At 37.0% G+C, this 18,485-nt stretch overlaps 2 protein-coding genes across 3 annotated transcripts in view; both read right to left on the bottom strand.

Moving 5' to 3' along the window:
* The window catches only part of GNB1L (G protein subunit beta 1 like), a 62,795-nt gene extending 55,046 nt beyond the window's left edge, over window positions 1-7,749 (bottom strand). The window contains exons 1-4 of the mRNA XM_084539014.1: window positions 7,484-7,749; window positions 7,021-7,069; window positions 710-900; window positions 184-383 (exon numbers count right to left, since the gene is read on the bottom strand). The gene's annotated coding sequence lies outside the window, so the exon portion shown is untranslated. The remainder of the gene's footprint in view (window positions 1-183; window positions 384-709; window positions 901-7,020; window positions 7,070-7,483) is intronic.
* Window positions 7,750-7,881: 132 nt separating this feature from the next.
* TXNRD2 (thioredoxin reductase 2) overlaps window positions 7,882-18,485 on the bottom strand; it is a 33,700-nt gene continuing 23,096 nt past the window's right edge. For both annotated transcript variants that reach the window (XM_084538993.1, XM_084538994.1), the window contains exons 13-17: window positions 16,151-16,246; window positions 15,848-15,940; window positions 14,944-15,015; window positions 13,007-13,104; window positions 7,882-10,762 (exon numbers count right to left, since the gene is read on the bottom strand). In XM_084538993.1, coding sequence (XP_084395119.1) covers window positions 10,639-10,762; window positions 13,007-13,104; window positions 14,944-15,015; window positions 15,848-15,940; window positions 16,151-16,246 — 483 coding nt within the window. In that variant the 3' untranslated portion in view covers window positions 7,882-10,638. The remainder of the gene's footprint in view (window positions 10,763-13,006; window positions 13,105-14,943; window positions 15,016-15,847; window positions 15,941-16,150; window positions 16,247-18,485) is intronic.

The raw sequence follows: 18,485 nt of genomic DNA, 5'->3' as shown, positions 1-18,485 counted from the left end.
ACCTGTAGCAATTACTGCTTTCCTGACAATTTTGCCAAAAGTGACACAGAGCAGCATGATAAAATGTTCTTACAAGTTACCGTAGCATCACCTGGGTGTGCTGTTCATACAGTTACATCATGATTTGTTTTAAGAATGCACAGCAGGAGAAGGGTGAATATGGGGAGACAGAAAAAAATTAACCTCAGTGCCCCAGCTATGTCGAAGGGAATCAGTGTCATCCATCATTCTCCTCAGAGGATCACTTTGCCCAACATGGCTGATCCACTGGCTCCCAGGCAAAGGCAATTGTTATGAAACTGAGATGACAAAAGAGCAGTGCCTGATAACAGAAGGGCAGATCTGTCATCAGCACAGAAGGCAGTCACTCCTTGTGGCAGTGGCTAGAGAAAAGAAGATGCAATTAACAATTAGATTTGGTAAGAGAAGACAAAAACCTTAACACAGTTCCTACTGCAGGAAAGTAGGCACAGACTTAGGAATTAACGGCTCAAAGTTCTGGTTCTTGCCTTGGTGCATATACTATAAGATGAAAGAGAATGAATTTCTTTTGCCACTTCATTCTGGCTAGCTAAGAACCAGAGCTTAGCCATGGAAGAAGGCCAATCTCGCAATAGTTACAGGAAATGAGAATAGCTTTGCAGCATTTCCAAGCAAATCCAGCACACCTTCAGCTTTATATTTTAGGCACAAAGTTCAGGTTTCTCACCCCAGAAAACAAAATGGAAGCATTTCAGGGGGCGCTGCACTATTTTCTCAGCCCTTCTCCCCCTCACAGCTCCCCAGTTTCTGATGTTAGAATCAATTTCAAAAAAAGCTCTTGGTGCATCAAGCAGGCTTTGCTTTCATAGGTTTGACCTCTGAGGTGAATCTTCCTTCTCCCAAACTTGTTTAATGGTTCTGGAAAAATAGACACAGAAATTAAGACTAGAAAATTTGTCATACCAACAATGTTGTTCCATAGGCACAGCCTGAAGGTTTATCTACATTGTTTGCTTCTAATCGACTCCCTTAAATACTGCTTTTAGTGCAGTCCTATCAACAACTCACCCAAAAAGCTGTATCCTCAGGCAGCAAGTCCAAGTCCTGATGTACCTGGGCAAACTACGTGGGATCTCCCTGGTCTCCAGCAGTTCAAGGGAACACACTGGAACTACACTCCGTGGCACAGCCCCTACTCCGATGTACGACATCTGGGTCAGACAATACAGCAGACACCTCAACCAGCCACAGCATGGCTCTACTCCATGGTTCAGAGAACTCCTGTTGCTGCTTATACCTGGGCAGAACTGTCTGGGGCTGGTCCTGCACACAGCTAGATGGGGCCAAGACACAAGAATTTAATGTGTGTGTCAAAAGCAGGATGCTCTTTGAGAAAGCCTCAGTCTACTACGGCGAAGATGAAAGCAGTCACTGCTCTGAATGCTATTATTTCCCGCTGTCAGTAACAGACTTTGTAGAATTTGGCAAAACGAAAGGAAGAAATAAAACACACTCCCATAACCTCTTTTACTGTCAGTCAGTTCCATGGGTCCTGCTATATGAGGAGGGGGCTGTCGCTAAGGAAAAATATGTGATTCAGAGGACAGCATTCCTATACATAGGTTACACATGAATTGTCAGGTGCTGCCTCAGAAGGATGGACTACACTCTCTCCTTCGAATTTCCAGTTATAAATTAGATCTGCTGGACTCCATTTCCAGCAAGAACTACACCCATGCAATTCAGAGTAGTGATTCAGATCGTATCTTCCACAAGCCAGTGGAAGAAAACTTTTTTTTTTTTTTTTTTAAGTGAACATAAAAAAAGCTTTGATTATTTGTGGAGAGTTTTCATAGATAAATGTGTATCTAATTACACTATCAGTGTTGCCCACATGGCAGATGCAGCTTGGACACAGCTCAGTCTGCGTCAGTGGCCAGAGCTGCAGATTCTCCTGGGGTGCCTAACTGTAACAAGCCCCATGAACATGCTTCTGGTGGGGACACAACTCGAGATGCACAAGGAATGCCAGCAAATAATGCATGCACTAGAAATAGTGCTTTTATGCAAAGAGAGGCCAGGTATCTTCTCCTCTGTATGACATGTTGTGTGTAGATTAATTGGGACTCTCAGGTGACATAAAAAACTACCTTGTTCTACGATTTCATAGTCCTCAGGTGCAGCAGAAGAAATCCAGCACAGCCTACAGACTTAGCTCAGCATCCTTGTACATCGTTGCCAGCTGTTCTTTCCTCCTCTTCCTGACAATTTTTGTGTCTACTATAATTTCCCCTTCTATAATTCAGCTTCTTTTCTCCTTTGTCCGTATCACACTACAAATTGTTTTTGCTTGTAATGATTAATTTCACAACTCACACCTAATTTGACCTTAATAGCTTCGGCTGCAAAGAAGCAAAAGGGGCAATTTCTTGTTGGTCCAGACAACTTATCACCCCCTGAACACAATAAAGGCAGAGCTGGTTATCAACAGGGAGATGCCCATTAGTATTTTTACAGGCAGAATGCCAAGAGCTCCCTTATCAAGCAGGGAGAGTTGGCATGTACTCCAAGCACGCAGTGGGGAGGCAGACTGCTTTCAGCCTGCAAGGCCACACAATATGGGAAGTGGTCGCTAGAAAGAGGAGTGGGAAGAATGACAGATGGTTTGTGCCTGTGCGTTTTTTTAGAGGACACTGGGTTCCTGCCATGGGAACAGGGTGGACAGTAAAGGCAGTGACTAGACGTGAAGAGTGACAAAGCAAGTCAGGCACGGACGGCCCGTAGGAGGCCAGAGGAAATGCACCATTAGTCAAAGTTGGAGGAAAAATAAAATGCGATGACAACTAGGCCATTCATGTGCTTCCCCTTCAAGGACTGACCAGATCCTTCACAACTCAAAGGACTCAAGTATCAGCTTCTTTTTCTCTTCATCCAGGCTAATGTGCACCAGCTCCGGCTGAGAAACTCCCTTGTCACTTTTATTAATTCTTATCTTGTTGTTCTTGGCTACACTTCAGTGAAGTACAGTGAGAGAGAGTGCTTCAATCAATAATGCAGATCCAAGTGAGCACCCCCTTCTGCTGTTCTTAGCCATCGACCCAATAGCTTAAAGCAAGCGTTCTTCCAACTTGTGAACTTGAGAAATGTTAGGACTTCCAGAACCAGAAGGCAAGACAAGGAGGTGGCTTCACAAAGAGGTTTAAGCCCCACGTGCAGACAATCTTAACACAGTCCAGGGTACTTCACGTGCTTCGATAATTTGCTACTCGATACAAAAAGTGCAAGACCTTAAATCTCTCAATAACCGCAGCAACAGAGAAAACCACCTTGCATTTTACAGGCAATTTCATTCAATCCTCCATTCTGCCACTGTCGGGCAAACCCTGAGGCACTTGTCACAACCTATGAATCTGATGCATTTTGTCATTAAGGAAGGATGACGTCCTTCAGAAGGTCACAATATAAACACTCTCAAATGGATGATCTCTTATTCTTCAAAGACTATGCCACAGCTAAGGACAGGACTTACTTAGAACTGTCTCCTCTGATGCTGTGGCATTACCAGGTTCAGAAAGTACAAGGGAGTTAAAGGAAGAGGCAAGCAGAAAATCCTGAAATGCTCTCTTAAGAATACATTGGACTCTTTGGACTCCCATCCAAAAGGGATTCACTCATTAACACTTAAACAGGACTAAATGTAACCAAATAAAATAGAATAAAGATCTTGCAGGAAAAAAAAAAAAAAAAAAATATTTAAAGGAGAAGATCAAAATTTTGACCTAACACATTCTACATATATCTGGGATATATGGCCAGGAATCAATGCAAGCAAAATCCAAAGTGTCAAGAGAATTGTCCTTATTTTTCCTGTGTTTGAAATACATCTAAAAAATACACTCAATAAGAATTTTAAGAGGCAAAAACCAAAAGGTCTCTCATGATTTAATTAGATCTCAGTCTGATGTAAATTAATTAAATCCTTTGATAATCTGAAACCCATTTCTTAGGTCTTCAGAACAGCCTGTGTTCTTTAAATTACTTCCTGTTATATGGTTAATAATCTCTGTTTTCTATATTACTTGAATCAGGAATCATTCATCTAAGCAAGCTGAATTGAACAGTGCTATCAGAGTATTAGTGTCCTGCTGCCCAAATTACTGTGCCCAATAATTTAGGAGTCTCTTTCCAGCAGAACATTAGTTGATTACATCTCTCTAAGGAAAATCCCTGTGTTTCCTGATATTTTCAGCTGTGTTTGTACAATTTGCCTTCATGTGAAAATTAATGCACTTCCTCTTCATCCTTTGAGACACAAAAAGGAAGATTATCAGGATTTAATAAAAATGCCAAAGCTCAATCCTTTGTCCCTGTTGAACAAAAGTGTTTAAATAAAGATTCCTGAGCATCGCTAATTGTGTTAGATAATCTAAGGCATCATGTAAGACAGCTCAACCTCCTGCATAAAGTCAAAAGCCACAACATAGCTTGTTGCTCTGACACTATGTGAATAGAATATTGTTTGGTTGCATTCAGTTCTGACTTTTTTGTTAGAAGTACACAGCATAATAAAATATCTGAGTATTGCTTCACAGGAACACTGCAAAGAAAATAAAGTATTAATGTATTTTCTTTATTATTTTTAAAGCGTAAAGCCTAAAAGCTGTCTTTTCTTTTTTCAGTTTTCTTCCCCTTGGTATTTTAGAAAATGTTAGTTATTTCCTTATTTTACTATATTATTTATTTAATACTCTAAAAAACATATAATAAACAAGTATCTGTAGTCCTTTTGCCTTAGATTTGTTACCACCTATATAATTCAAAATCCTAACAGAGCCTTGGGAAAAAGAAGTCTCCTTGTGAAAGATTTAAGAGGAATCTTGTTGTTCTTCTGTTTTCTGCCAAAACAAGGAAGAACAAGTCTGATTCCCATGTTGCTTAAAGGTGAGGGAAAGAAGGACAGAAAAAAAATCCAGGCAACGCTTTCTGGTCTTCATATATGCTGAAGGAAAATGGGAGAGGAAACACAGAGCGGGTGAGCATTCATCTTTCATGAAGCACAGAGGGTTTCCTTAAATTGTTTTAATGCATTAGACATACCCTATCACAAACTGCTTAGATTTTTGCCTGGAAAAATTCTCCCCCGCCCCCTCCTTGGAGATGCTGGTTCTGACAGGCTGCAACTCCCAATACCTCTACCTAGCTAACAATGCAAAGCACCTTGTTCAAACAAGACTGGTCTCCATTTCACACAACACCCCCAGGTAATATCCACTTTTCTCTTCGTACTATATCTTTCTGACTGATGCAATCAGATTCTGGAAGTGTGCCTTATTAGTTTATATTCCAGCTTCTAAGGGATGATGTTAATTTTCCACAGTAGGACCAGCAGATTTTAAATGTGCTAGATCTTGTCTATAAGAAACAACAAGAAAATGGCACACAGTACTCAGATGCCATGCTTAGAAATGGACTTTAGTGAACAGCACTGCTTTCAAAGATACGGGTAAAATCTTCCAAACTCCAGTAGTGCTTGAAACAAGGTATTTTTTTAATCGCTTGACAAATTAAAAACATCTGCATTTTCCTTCTTAAATGAAAACTTTTGTTTAATTTCTGTACCTATCCACCATCCTATTTGCTTTCTTCCTAGACCAGTGGTTTAGTACTGAGCTTACATGCTGCGATAGCCTAAGAGTTCCATTATATCCTTTAAAGATTTCATCATTTTCTTTTGTTTCTCACAGCAAACAGAATCCCATTCATGTCCCAAACAGAACGTCAGCAGTTGGAATGGTGTTTTCTTAAGGTGCATATTAGATTAAAGACTGAAATCAGATGCAGTGTTGCCAAAGCCTTTGTAATATGCATGTTTTTCATGGCAAGATGATTGACAAGAATTGCAGTAAGGTGCTGAAGGGGATATTTCACCTGGCCCATCAAAATTCAATGTAGAGGATTAGAACTAAGAAGAGCTGACAATATTGACTTTGAGTGCCACAACGGAAACATAATTAGCTCTCTGACATGCAGTGGACAGAAGCATTCCATTTCTTAAAAATCAGATAGGGTAATTACACCAAATCTGTTGCATGCTGCCCCTGCAAGCAAACAAACAAACAAAAATACTGCAAACCAAAAAAGGTCACTCTTCTTTTTTCTCCTCTGCCAGTAAAATTCAGGTTTGGCACTAGAATAAATGTATGCAAACCTAGCCTTTCTGCTGGAATAACATCAGGAAAACTTCGGGTATAAAATAAAAAAAAACTCTTAAAAGAGAGCTCACATCTGAAAGAATGAAAAAGTCAATGAATTTTATACAAGTTTACTTATTGCAAAACAAACTGTCTGCACTATGCTTATTAAAGGCATATTTCACTGCCTAATCTTAGATGTCTATTGTATCTTTTATGTTTTGAATCATAATTGCAGCCTGTTCCCCAACTGTAATAATGAAATACATTTTGGCATATGCTTATATTGATTCCCCTTTAACAAAGCACTTAAGACACATGCTTGCATCCCATTGGAATTAACGGCAAACGTTAACTTTTAGTACATTGATTTCACTGGAATTTACACAAATGGCAATTTAGATGGGCACAGAGTTGCCTACTTTGTTGGATAAGCGTGACCCTCTGAAAAGAAGCCTTCAAACTTGAAACTGTACAATAATTAACTGTTTTGGTTAGAAATGCACTTGTTTGTTAGCATGGTTATTCTGGTAACAACATATATCCATACTGCAACATGTCTGCTGTACCGAAACTTTTCTAGCTCCTGATCTGGAATTATCTGAACTGCAGAAATGTTTTCTGATAGGTATAGTGGCATGCAGTAGTATATGCATAAATGGGAAAATGCAAAACTTAATTGTAGAGAACAAGCTATCATTACGTGTAAGTAATGTGGTATGTTCAATTCCCAATCTTATAAATTCATGAAGATCACTGTCTATATACTTGTCTGTTATTCTTGTTTGCTGCAAGATTAAAACAGTACATGAAAATACAGAGGAAAAAAATCAAGAACAATGCTTACCTTATTCCCTTTTAAGCCACTGTTCCTAGCTATCCTAAATAGTTAGAACCTGTAGCGAAATATTCCAGGAAATTAGAACAGAGTAAAAATGTAGAAGTAAAAATAACTTTAAATGCAGTTAAGTCCATATTCCTTCTCAGTATCAAATCCAGGGAAGCCACTAAAATAACGTTAAACTAGCTGTTTTCAGAAGCTTAGCATCTCCCAACTTAATGGGAACATCTGATCAAAGTAACAGAATGTAAAGAAAAAAACCCTGAGGTTAATTCAAACAATGCAGCCCCCTTCTTTTCTGACAGAATCTCAGAGTTTTTAAACTTATATTGCTAGCATTTCTTCATTCATTTTCCAGTGTTTTTATCTATTAATACCCACAGCTATTATTTGGCTTTGCTGTAACATATTTTTTCCACTATGTTTTCTAGTTTAAAACCCAAACAGCTAAATGTATAATAGCGCAGACCTGCACAACACTCTGACTGCACTGCATTTCAAGGGAGTTTCTGAGTTACATCTCGATGAGTCTTCACAAAGCACGTCAACGCACATGGACTGTGAACATACCTGCTAGACCTCATTAGTTGGAATAAACAGAATATTTGAAAGCATATCTACTGTGTCCAGAGGTGCTCTTAATTTAAATTTAGAATAGTTTAGGTCACCCAGCCCAGAATAATGGCTATTCAGTTTACACATCAGAGACAAAGAGGTATCAACATTTCCTTATTAACAGGTTTGAGTCTGTCAACTACTACTAGTTTCCTTAACATATACTTCAACCACGAGGAACAGCATTAAGATCAAAAAAGAAATCCTTTACAAGCTGAAACCATATGTGCAAAATTAACCAAATACAAGCACTTACTAAAAAATGCAATGTTTATTAATTTGTTAATTCACATCACAATAAATATCAGGATAATACATATGAGGGACCCAGCAATGCTCAGACTTGTCTGCACCATGGTGTGGTTTGACAAACAAGACTTCATCAGCTGGCATCCTGAGAAAAAGCCTGACTAGAATTATTTTTAACTTTCACATGTAATAATAATTTGTGGCATACATCAGCCATTCCAATTGACATTAGTCAGGCTTTTAAAAACAATTCTTAAGGACCATCCCTGGAGAGTTCCTCAAAGAATCCTTCAGGAAAAAAAGCACAAAGCACATTAGCAATTATTTTTCTATCTTACTGTTGATTCTGATATTAGAGTTCTGTAAGTGTGAATGTACATTTAATTTTACTTCAGGTGACAACATTTTCCACTAAATGAGGAAGAGAACTAGGCTGCAGTTCAAGATACAGGATCAATTTTCATGCAGTCAACATAACAATTCCAAAACCAAGAGAGTTCCTGTTATTTCAAAGATGCTGAGAGGCCTTAGTTTCAAATACCAAATATACTGAGGGCACATTTCCTTGAAATCTCTTTAACTAGTTGTCTCAAATTATTTTCAACTTTATGATGAATGAAATTAACTCATCTTTCCATTGATATGTCTGTGGGGGCTGATAAAGTCTTTAGTAGGACTGGGAAGAGAAGCCACTTTAACATGACTGACCACTAATATTCATTCAGCGGTGCAAAAGGATCTGTAATAAGTAATCAGTAGGAAAAATATCTTGCACACATCACATTAGAGTTTAGTCAGATGTGGGATGTTTCTCAACACAAAATCTGTGTAGTCGGAGATGCTCGGTATCTCAATGTTGCAAAATATCATATAATTAGTTTATATTTTATAATTTATATTTTTAAATATTTTCAAAAATCTAAATTTACTACAAACATTTTTACAGCTTGGAAAATCTATTAATTTTTGTTTGTTTGTTTCTAGTAGGGTTTTCATACCATTTTCTCTAAAGGCAATATTTAGGTAGTATTGTGACTATACTTCCACTCAAAGAAATTTTTTTTCCTATTACAAGCTTACTGATGATTTCACAGACAAAAAATTGCAACAGCAGACCTGACAGGGAATGCCACTTGCAGTCAAACTGCATCAGCCCTTCCTTTCTCATGGATCAGAAATTTCAGGAAACTCTGAAGAGAAAACATTTAGTATTTCTTTTGTCGCTGTTAAAGTCAGAACAAATCCTCAAAAACAGTATTCTAGTGAAAAAAGAGTGTGATAAATGCTATTACTGCATATTTTAGAATGTCTGATCAATTTTTGTGCAATAGTTTCTCTGACAGGTACAATTTTAACAGTAAAGAACTATTTCACACTTGAAATAAATCAATCATTTGTCCATGCTGCCATCTGTACCAGCAAAATAGTCAATGAAAAAATAGTAAAAGATATGCATGATCAGACTGCTCTTCCAAAACGTGTAGCGAGCAGAACATAGGACAGCTATGAAAACATCAAATTACACATGCAAAAACACTGATATAAATTAATTGCTAGAAGTATACATTCTGATCTCTCCCTTTCCCATGTGTACAATTCTACTATGCAAGAAACTGACTATACATATCAACATGATGGCAACTGCAACTTAGATTGAAATTTAATGAAGTTTGTTTTGTGTTTTGTCTTTGTCACACTACCTATTTAACAGGCTTCTGCAGAACAAGTTTCACTATCAGATTTGTTTTTCCCTTGCCACAAATTAGCCAGCATCTCCCCCTTGTGGACAGCAGGAAAATAACCAGAAACTTGCATTAAGAAGCTTGCAATAGATTAATGCTTTCTTACTCTGGCCAATACTCTGAAAAAAGTTTGCAGATAATTATTTTCCATGTGTGTTCTGAGCGGGGTCATTTCTGTTTGAGTTCACTGTTTAATATAGTTCCCTTCAGTAACATATGCTTTTATCTAAATCCACTTAAAAGCAGAATCCAGCTCATAGTTAGAAAGTATTAAAAACAAAACCAACGAAAATACACCTCTTCATCGGGCAAACTTACACATTCTAAAAGAAGCAACAAATGCTACATGAGCTGGATTATTAGTGGCTTTGATTCTACTTTTCAACATTGCTTAATATACTGTGTTTAAGCAGTAATTTGTGAGATATTATACTACATTTTGAAGGTTAAAAAAAGAGATGATTGCTTACCTATTGTTGCATACACTGGGAACTCGTTTCTGCTAGTGAGCAAAAAGATTTGATGTTCAATATTAGGATCAGTAATGAACTATCCAAGTACTTAGGAGAAAGGACCATCAACAAAATTCTAAGGGAAGCCCTGTTTGATGCCTGGCATCTGTACCCAAACAGTGCGAGAAAATTCTGTTGGCAGTCAGCCATGCCAACACAAACTCAGACAACAACTGTTTAAATTTAAGGCCTCAAGATGTTAATGATTTCTGATATACTTTTATACATAAAGCTGTGATTATTCCCAAGCTCCTAACAAGAGAAGAGTTATATGCACTTTGGAAGAGAGATTTGTCACAGCACGACTGCATTGGCTTTAAAACTCTGCTGGTGTGAAGACAATTTCTTTGGCTGTGAGTAAAATCTGTCTACAGGAAGAATGAGAAAGATTTCTGGAACTCAAGCCATTGGGTTTCATTGAGTCATCTGTTTTAACTCAAGTGTCCATTTTCTTTTCAGATATACTTTGTGCTTTTTTTCCTTCTTTCCAGGGATGGTATTTAACCTCAGCACCCTGTGACTGTTGCATCCAAGCCAGAACGTTTTGTAATATGCAACTTGGTAATTTCTTCAGCACAGGTAGGGTGAATGCCAACTGTCTTCATTAGTTGAGGATAGGTAGCACCACATCTACCAAAAAGAAAAAAAAAGACCCACAAAGTCATACACTGTTCACCTGAAGCAGGTAGAATGTCCTAAAACATCAAGCTAATCCCACTCATGTCGATTTTATCAGGTAGAAGAGTTGCATTTATTCTTCAGTGTTGTTTATTATTTCTTAGGCACTCACACAACAAAATTTAAATGCACTACACTGTTCGGCACAGAAGAATTGTCCTAAGAGTTGAGACAGAGAGAATTAAGCAATTTATCCCAAGTAGGAACTGAGCCTATGGCAAAAACTTATGACAAAACTGCAGCCTTCAGCTTTTCTTGTACATAGATGTGTTTCAACAACTCCAGATGGAAAAACATACATACACATCCACACATACACAGGAAGAACATCTTAAATTAGGACTGCAGGCAACAATCTGATGAAGGAAGTAATACCAGAATATTCTTCTATGATTGTTAACAAAGTCTATTGCTTACACTTAAATTATCAATGCTATAGGCAGGAGGAAAAATTCCATCATCTGAGAGAAAAAAAAAAGCTGAGCTAAAAGTCCCACTAGCCTAATTCCTTTCCTTGTCCAGTAACATTCTTAGATTTGATGACTTTCCTTTGAGCTGCTATTCCTGGCAGGTCATGCTGTAAGAATAGCTGAAATGGACTTAAATGTGAAAATTATTTCAAGCTCTCTATGGAATAACGTACTCTGTCTGTACAAAATACAGGGAAAACAGTCACAGAAGTCTGTCCCACATATATCCAAAAAAGCACCAACAAGCAAAAACCACTGCTGAGCATAGATGTTACCAGAGTGCTAAGAGGAGAGTGAAGATGAAAAATCATCCTTTGGAGAGACAGAAGTGAGACCTAATATTTGACAATGGAGAACAGCAGCTTTTACAGTGGGTGTTCCACATTGAAAACTCTGGATTTGTGAAATACAATAGAAACCAATACAAGAATCTGACCTGCTGAAAACCTCTTACTGTGGCTAAAGCTTTAATTTCCCTCAGGCAAGGCAGAAAAGCACTCCAGTTTCATATGCTTCCTTTTCACTGGTTATTTTGGATAAAACTTCAAAACAATGACATCCTAAAAAATGTAGTTCTAAAATCTATACCACTGGCAATTAATGGACTACAAACACATGTTGAAAATGTGTATTCAGGGTACACTGCTATCAATGATTTCCGAGATATTGCTCACATGATAGTTGCGGTCCTGCCTTCTTAATCCTTTCTGATTTTCATTTATGTTAGTCACTCAGAAGAGTGACTAGCATAAATGCAAGACTAAAGTAGCAAGACTAAAACTGCAATAAAATAGTGATGATATTTAGGACAATGAGCTAGTACCACAATAGGGAGGGCATTTCTTGAAACCCAGATTATTGTCTTTAAAGATAAGTTTAAAAAACTATAATGTAAATATACAAATCAACATTTCTGAAGATGTAAACCAGCAGTAAGAAGGGAAATGAAAAACAAACAGGTCTAGCACAAAAGAGAGGGAGCAAAAAAGCTCCATTTAATGACAGAGGACGAGGAGTCATTCTTACTCCTTCAAAGTGAAAATAAAGATGTACAAGTGAGGAAAAGTGCACTCCTACATTTAAATCTGAGTAAACAAATCACAAAAGTTCAGCTACTTGGGTAAATTTCTTATTGGAATTATCAGACAGTTCCAGAAAAGGTAACTCCCTCTCCATCATCCTACAGATATTGCTTCTTACCTTATCACATACTGGTTGGTTTATAAACAGAAGCTTAAAATTCATGCAACTCCTTGCTGAGCTTTTAAGAAGCAAATTGTGCACATTTAAAGATGAGATTAAAAAAAGGAAATGATTGGCAGGTGTAAGAAAGCTTTTTATGGAAAACACAAATACCCTTTTTAAGGGACTTGCAAAACTATGCAGCAATCTCCTATCCTGTGCATAGGATGCAAAAGCAGCTACACTTCAAGAAAACTAACATTCATTTGTTAATGCACAATTATATTTTTTGCTGTAACAATACCAAGCCAACAACGTATTTTCATCAGTCATTCCTTAACTATATCCAGTATTACAATAACTAAATCCAGTGTATCTTAATGAAGAACCACAGTATTTTAGTAGAAATATGTGCAATACTACATAAAGTAACAAAAAGCAAGGATTCTTTATAGTGTTGCCAAAACTAGGCAGCTATCTTTTATAATCTTACAATAACTTAAAAAGCAGGCTTTAGAAGCTAGAGACATTCTTTTGTACTTACTTGATTCCAAGAGCAAATCCTTGAATAACTTCGCCTGCATTTGGTCCAATGAAATGAAGGCCAAGGATTCGTTGCTCCCTCTCTCGTAAGCACACCATCTGAAAACAATACATTACATAGAAATCTTTTCTTAGAACATCTAAAGATAAGGCACGAAGTTGCATTAAATGAAACTGAAGTGCCCCAAGATCCTAGTTCAGCTGTTGATTCCCAGTGTGCCAAGAACTTACGCACTTGCTTAAATCTTAGTGACTTCAATAGATCTTATGCTTGTCCCTGAGCACTTTCCTGAATCAAAGCTTTATTAGCATATTTCTTTCAGACTTCAGGGAGCCACTGACAACAACAATTTGTGGTATATTGAATACTTCTGTTTGTCATTTGTATGAAAATTTCAAAATACCTTCATTGGTTTGATTGCTACACTACAGACATCTTGACACTGAAGGACCACCTTTAGTGTCTGAGCTTTTGCAGGTACATGTATTCTTAGCAGCTAATCAGCAGTATTTCCAAAGACCGCTACTAATTATAAAGTATTTCGTGCCTTTGTAATTCCTTACACTTACGGAAGCCAGCTTGGCAAGACGCTTTTACCACATCAGCCACATAACCTAAGCAACAGTCAAGTCTTGGAAGCAAGCAAAGATGAAGGTAACTAAGCATCTGTGAAGGCCTGAGTCAGTACACACTTAACTTTTTATTTTTTTCAGTAAGTTCTCTGATAAAACTGTTCCTTTAGGGACATCATGTTTATTGTTACGAGAATAAAATCAGTCTATCCCTATACCATCCCATCAAACATTACATCATCACTAATCTGTTTAGTTCTGCTACTCAGTAAAGACTTGGATTTTTTTCATTAAGAATCCCAGTAACAGCAGCAATTCTGACATGGTAGTTTAAATATAGAAGAAGTTTTAAAGAAAAAACCCTCTTGCACTACAGTGTTAAATTTTAAGTTCAACATTTGTGTGTTTGGGGAGTTTAACAAGAACCATATTCAATGCCACTCAACAATTATTATGCCATTACTATTTTGTCCTCAAATATTCACCTTCATTGACACAATTCAAAGGGAATAGCTAAAAGAACTAGCATCACCTTAGCTGCAATGGTGCTTGGGATAGTTAAGGCAAAGCTGCTAAGCTACTTGCAAAAGTCATATGTGACAAAATATTATTAGAAAAACTGGTTACAGCTATTAACGATGGATATTCCTTACTTAACACACTCATAATACCATAATAATTTGTGATGGACATGCAGCAGTTATAACATTTATTCCAGCAAGATAGCTCCCTAGTATTTAGGAGAAAAGAATGAAGAATAAAACTATGATATATTCTACCAATCAGATATATTCACCTTATTTAAGATCCTCTATTATGGGCAAGTATATCAGAGAACTTTTGAAGAGTGAAGAAATTGGACTGCTCTAGAAGACATGCTTCAAATCCAATACTTTGGTCTAAACCAGGTGTTTTTTATTTTCATAACTAAGACAGGGAACAGTTATGCTAGTTTTGTTAGCCTTGTGCTTCTTTTATTTTAAATGGTAGTATACTTTCACAAGAGATGGCCTCAAATATTACTAGAGCTAGTTAAGAATTTCACTGGAAGAAGCAGAGATTGATCTCTATGGAAGTTAGAATATTTGTTTGGACCTTAACAGCAGCCCATAGATGGTATCAATCAGTAGAACGTCACCTCTGAAAAATGCTAATACCTATAAAGCACTTTCAAGATGCAATGGAGTAAGTAATTAATATTAAATATTTGTAGTTATGCTAGAGAAACAGGCTATCATTAAAAAAGATCTCAACCATTTCAGAAAGGTGGTTTTTTTTTTCTTTGCTAGACAGTCTTCCTCAAAGCTGGCTGTACCACGTGTATTGTTTTAAGTTAAAAGCAAGTTAAAAGTCCACAACACTCACTTTCATATAGCATTGAGTTGCATCTCTTTCAGCCACTGTAAACTCTAAAGGTTTATAATATGCATGGTACACCTGGTAAGGAAAACAATACCATTTGTATTAGAATGTACTAATACATTAAAAAATGCTGTTTTATATTATAACCATTATTATTACTACATATTTGATAATGTTATAGAAAAAAAAACATTAATTCACGTTCATCATTTTAAACAAAAAAACAGGTAACAATTCTGGAACACTCAAGTATAAATGTGAAGTATATTTCAAAAGCATTAAAATCAGAACTAATAACAAACTGGAGTACTGCACTTTGTATTTCCATAAATTACTGCATCATATACTGACATTCTTTTTGATGAGTGAATAAAGATAACACAAAATATCTTTTCAAGTGTGATTTGTTTGAATTTTGTCTTATTACACAGTGTTTATGAATTTCTTCACCACATGTACCTTAATCTCATCCTCATATCAGAAGGTTGGGTGTGAATATACGGCATATCATGTTTCTTCATCAAAATGCAATGCACACGCACCATATCAAGATATTTCAGCCACAAAGATAACACTGAACAACTTGTGAGAATGTTTCTGGGGACATCCATAAAACTTAGACTAAAGAACCTGACCAGCAATTCTGACAATTAAAAGGAACATAACTGTTATTTAATGATGCTGTGCAATATCGTTTATGGAGATGGCAGCTAGTTTAAAACCATCTGACAACCAATAATTTTAAGCCCACTAGGTAACAGTTTCCATTGTGACATACTGCAATATTTTTAAAGTCCTGAGCTCTTCTGAAGACACCAAATCCCTAGCTGCAAATACAGCATTTGGAGGACTTATTTTTTCATAGTGCAACTCCGACACAAGCTATAAATTAAAAATATTTTCATACCTCAATATTATCTGATCCATAACGCTGCACGGCCTTTTCTTCCGACAGCCCAACACAACCATATTCTAAGGGAGTGAAAACTGTAGTAGGTACCTGTTCATCAGGAAACAAAGTGTTACTGTGAACCATATGAAGCAGCTGCAGGGGAGAATTTTGCATGACTGAGAAGAGCAGCTCTGTCACACACATCTGTTTCGGCTGTCAAAACTAGATTCCAGATGGAAAAAAAAATACAATTTCTTTAAATATTCTTTTAAGAAAAAAAAAAAAAGATTTGTTTTTATTACTGAAAAAAGAACTCACATTGTCATAGTCCATCAATTCTGAAGACTGGCCAAAAAGACGCTGAGCCAGCAGTTTTCCTGCAGCTATTGCTGTGGGTGTCAATTCAGGACGGCCCTGAGAAAAGAGCACAAAGCTTTGTTTCATCTAAAAGAGAAGTATCATCCAAGGATTTCTCCTGGGACAACGGGCAGAGGAAGGCCAAATCTTTGGAATTCCAGCTTAGCAGCCAGTGCTCCAAACGGAGAAGGCACTAATAATTTCTGTCCAAACACACTTACAATCAACATATAAAAACTTCACATCTGATGTCACTCCCTGAAAAGCAGAGGTTGTTAACATGTTAACCATCCATCTCACCCTCTCTTTCCATAGTAAGCCCTCAGTAAGCTTACCAGCTGGTCTTTTTAAAGCAGGAAGAAAAACAAACTAGTATAAGGAACAGCATTTTAAAATCTACCAGAACTTTTTTAAAAAAAGTTGCCTGATGCATTTTTACAGAACACAGAGTCAACAGGTGCAAACTTTGCTATTTGTAGACATGGACTCTCTATGGACCTTTGGACTCATGGACCTTTTCCCTGGATTGGGAAAAAGGAACGCTATTTTGCCCACACTGCAACCTATAGTTTGAATTGGTCCTAATCTCAGACTCTGGCATTAGAGGGAGGCATGAAAAGGATGCTGTTGGCAAATGCTAACGTCCTGCACATGAAAAATGACATAACAGCAGAATATGGCCAGGACATGCTTCAGTTCAAGCCACAAGTCCTGACTACTTTTTACATCCAAACAGGTCAAGCAATGTGCCAGAATCCTAATTTCTAGTGCTGACACAATGCCACTGGAGCATCAGAACTCCAATGCTAGTTTTAAAGAAGCTGGAAGTTTTTGCAGACTGAAGAATGGCATCTTCAAAGCATTTTTTTTTTGAAGCCTGCGGAAGAATAGTCCATTTAAGGTGATAAGCCAGAGAAAACTTCATGAATCTAGTCAAAAAGAGTTATTTAAGAGTTTATCTAAGTCTGTATCATCAAGATGCCTGTCTGCGATTAGGAAAGGGGTCACAAGTCTAGAAGGAAAGATTTGGAGACATAAGAAAGCCATAACTGAAAAACAACACCTTTGTGGGACAATGAGGAATGCTTTGTAAAGACTGAAATTTTGCTTCATACAGGTCCTATCTAGATCCAACACTTGCCACATTTATGCAAAGCTCCACTTTGGAGCTGGTCATTCAGTAAGCCCTCAAAAACAGTCTTCAGCAGAAAACAAAGTAAGGATTTCCCACCACATACATTGAAGTTTTTCAAATGTTTCTTCATTAACCTGACTGTTTTGAGCATTTACTGGAAACCATTCTTCTTTCCCAGCTTCTCTTTTCTATATATTCCCTTTAATTAGTTCTGTACATGGTGTTAGCTACCATTTACTACATTATACATACTCTATCAATTATCTGCATATTAAAACACATTTGTGTTTTTATCTATACTAATAACGCCTTATGCTGAAACTTTCATTGCAAAAAATAAACCGAAACATTATGTCTAACCTGTTAACGGACACTACTATTCTGTTTACAAAGACAAACCTATTTTTCCCCACTGCTCATGACAAATGATAAAACTGTAAGTCTATGCCTTTTTCCCATAAGATATATCAAGTCATGGTTTTTCAAAAACAGCATTTTGACTTTCAAGTCTGTAAATGTCATTTAGCAGATGAAATTTGCCATTTGTTTTTTCTTGCACACATTTGCCTGAAACATGGCTGCCAATCATTTCTGTAGCAGGAAATACAGATGTTGTTTTGGCATTCCAGAAATGAATAGAAGATTGGAACTAGAGATAAAATTGTGAAAGCACTGCTATGCATTCCATAAAACCCAACTAATTACAAAAACATCCATGCAGATAAAGTCTAATTTCTCATAAACAATGGCTTAAAGACCTTCCCTGGTAAATATTTGAAAAGAACATTCACTTTGCAGTCATGTGTAGAACTACCCTCATGATTATTATGGATACAAATAGTTCATAAGAATCCTCCAATGTATTATACATTTAAACGAGATGGCTCCTAAGAGAGTTTAAAAAGCTTTGAAGTACTGTGTATTTGTTCTAACACGACTCTTTCTTGGTCTTATTTCTATTTAAAGAAACATACAGTACATTCCACCTTCTCTACACATCTTTGTTACAACACCCTTTGAAATATGGCAGATGTATACACATACATATGATAAACCTCCTTCTAAGAGAACTTCTTTATGCTGTGTGCCATGCTTTTCAACATTAATACCACTAGAGGAAGGGTTTTAATAGACAGAGCTTATATTATCACTGAAAAAAAA

This window comes from Aythya ferina, assembly GCF_964211825.1.
Source record: "Aythya ferina genome assembly, chromosome: 17".
Taxonomy (NCBI): domain Eukaryota; kingdom Metazoa; phylum Chordata; class Aves; order Anseriformes; family Anatidae; genus Aythya; species Aythya ferina.
This window is presented reverse-complemented; position numbering and strand designations above follow the sequence as displayed.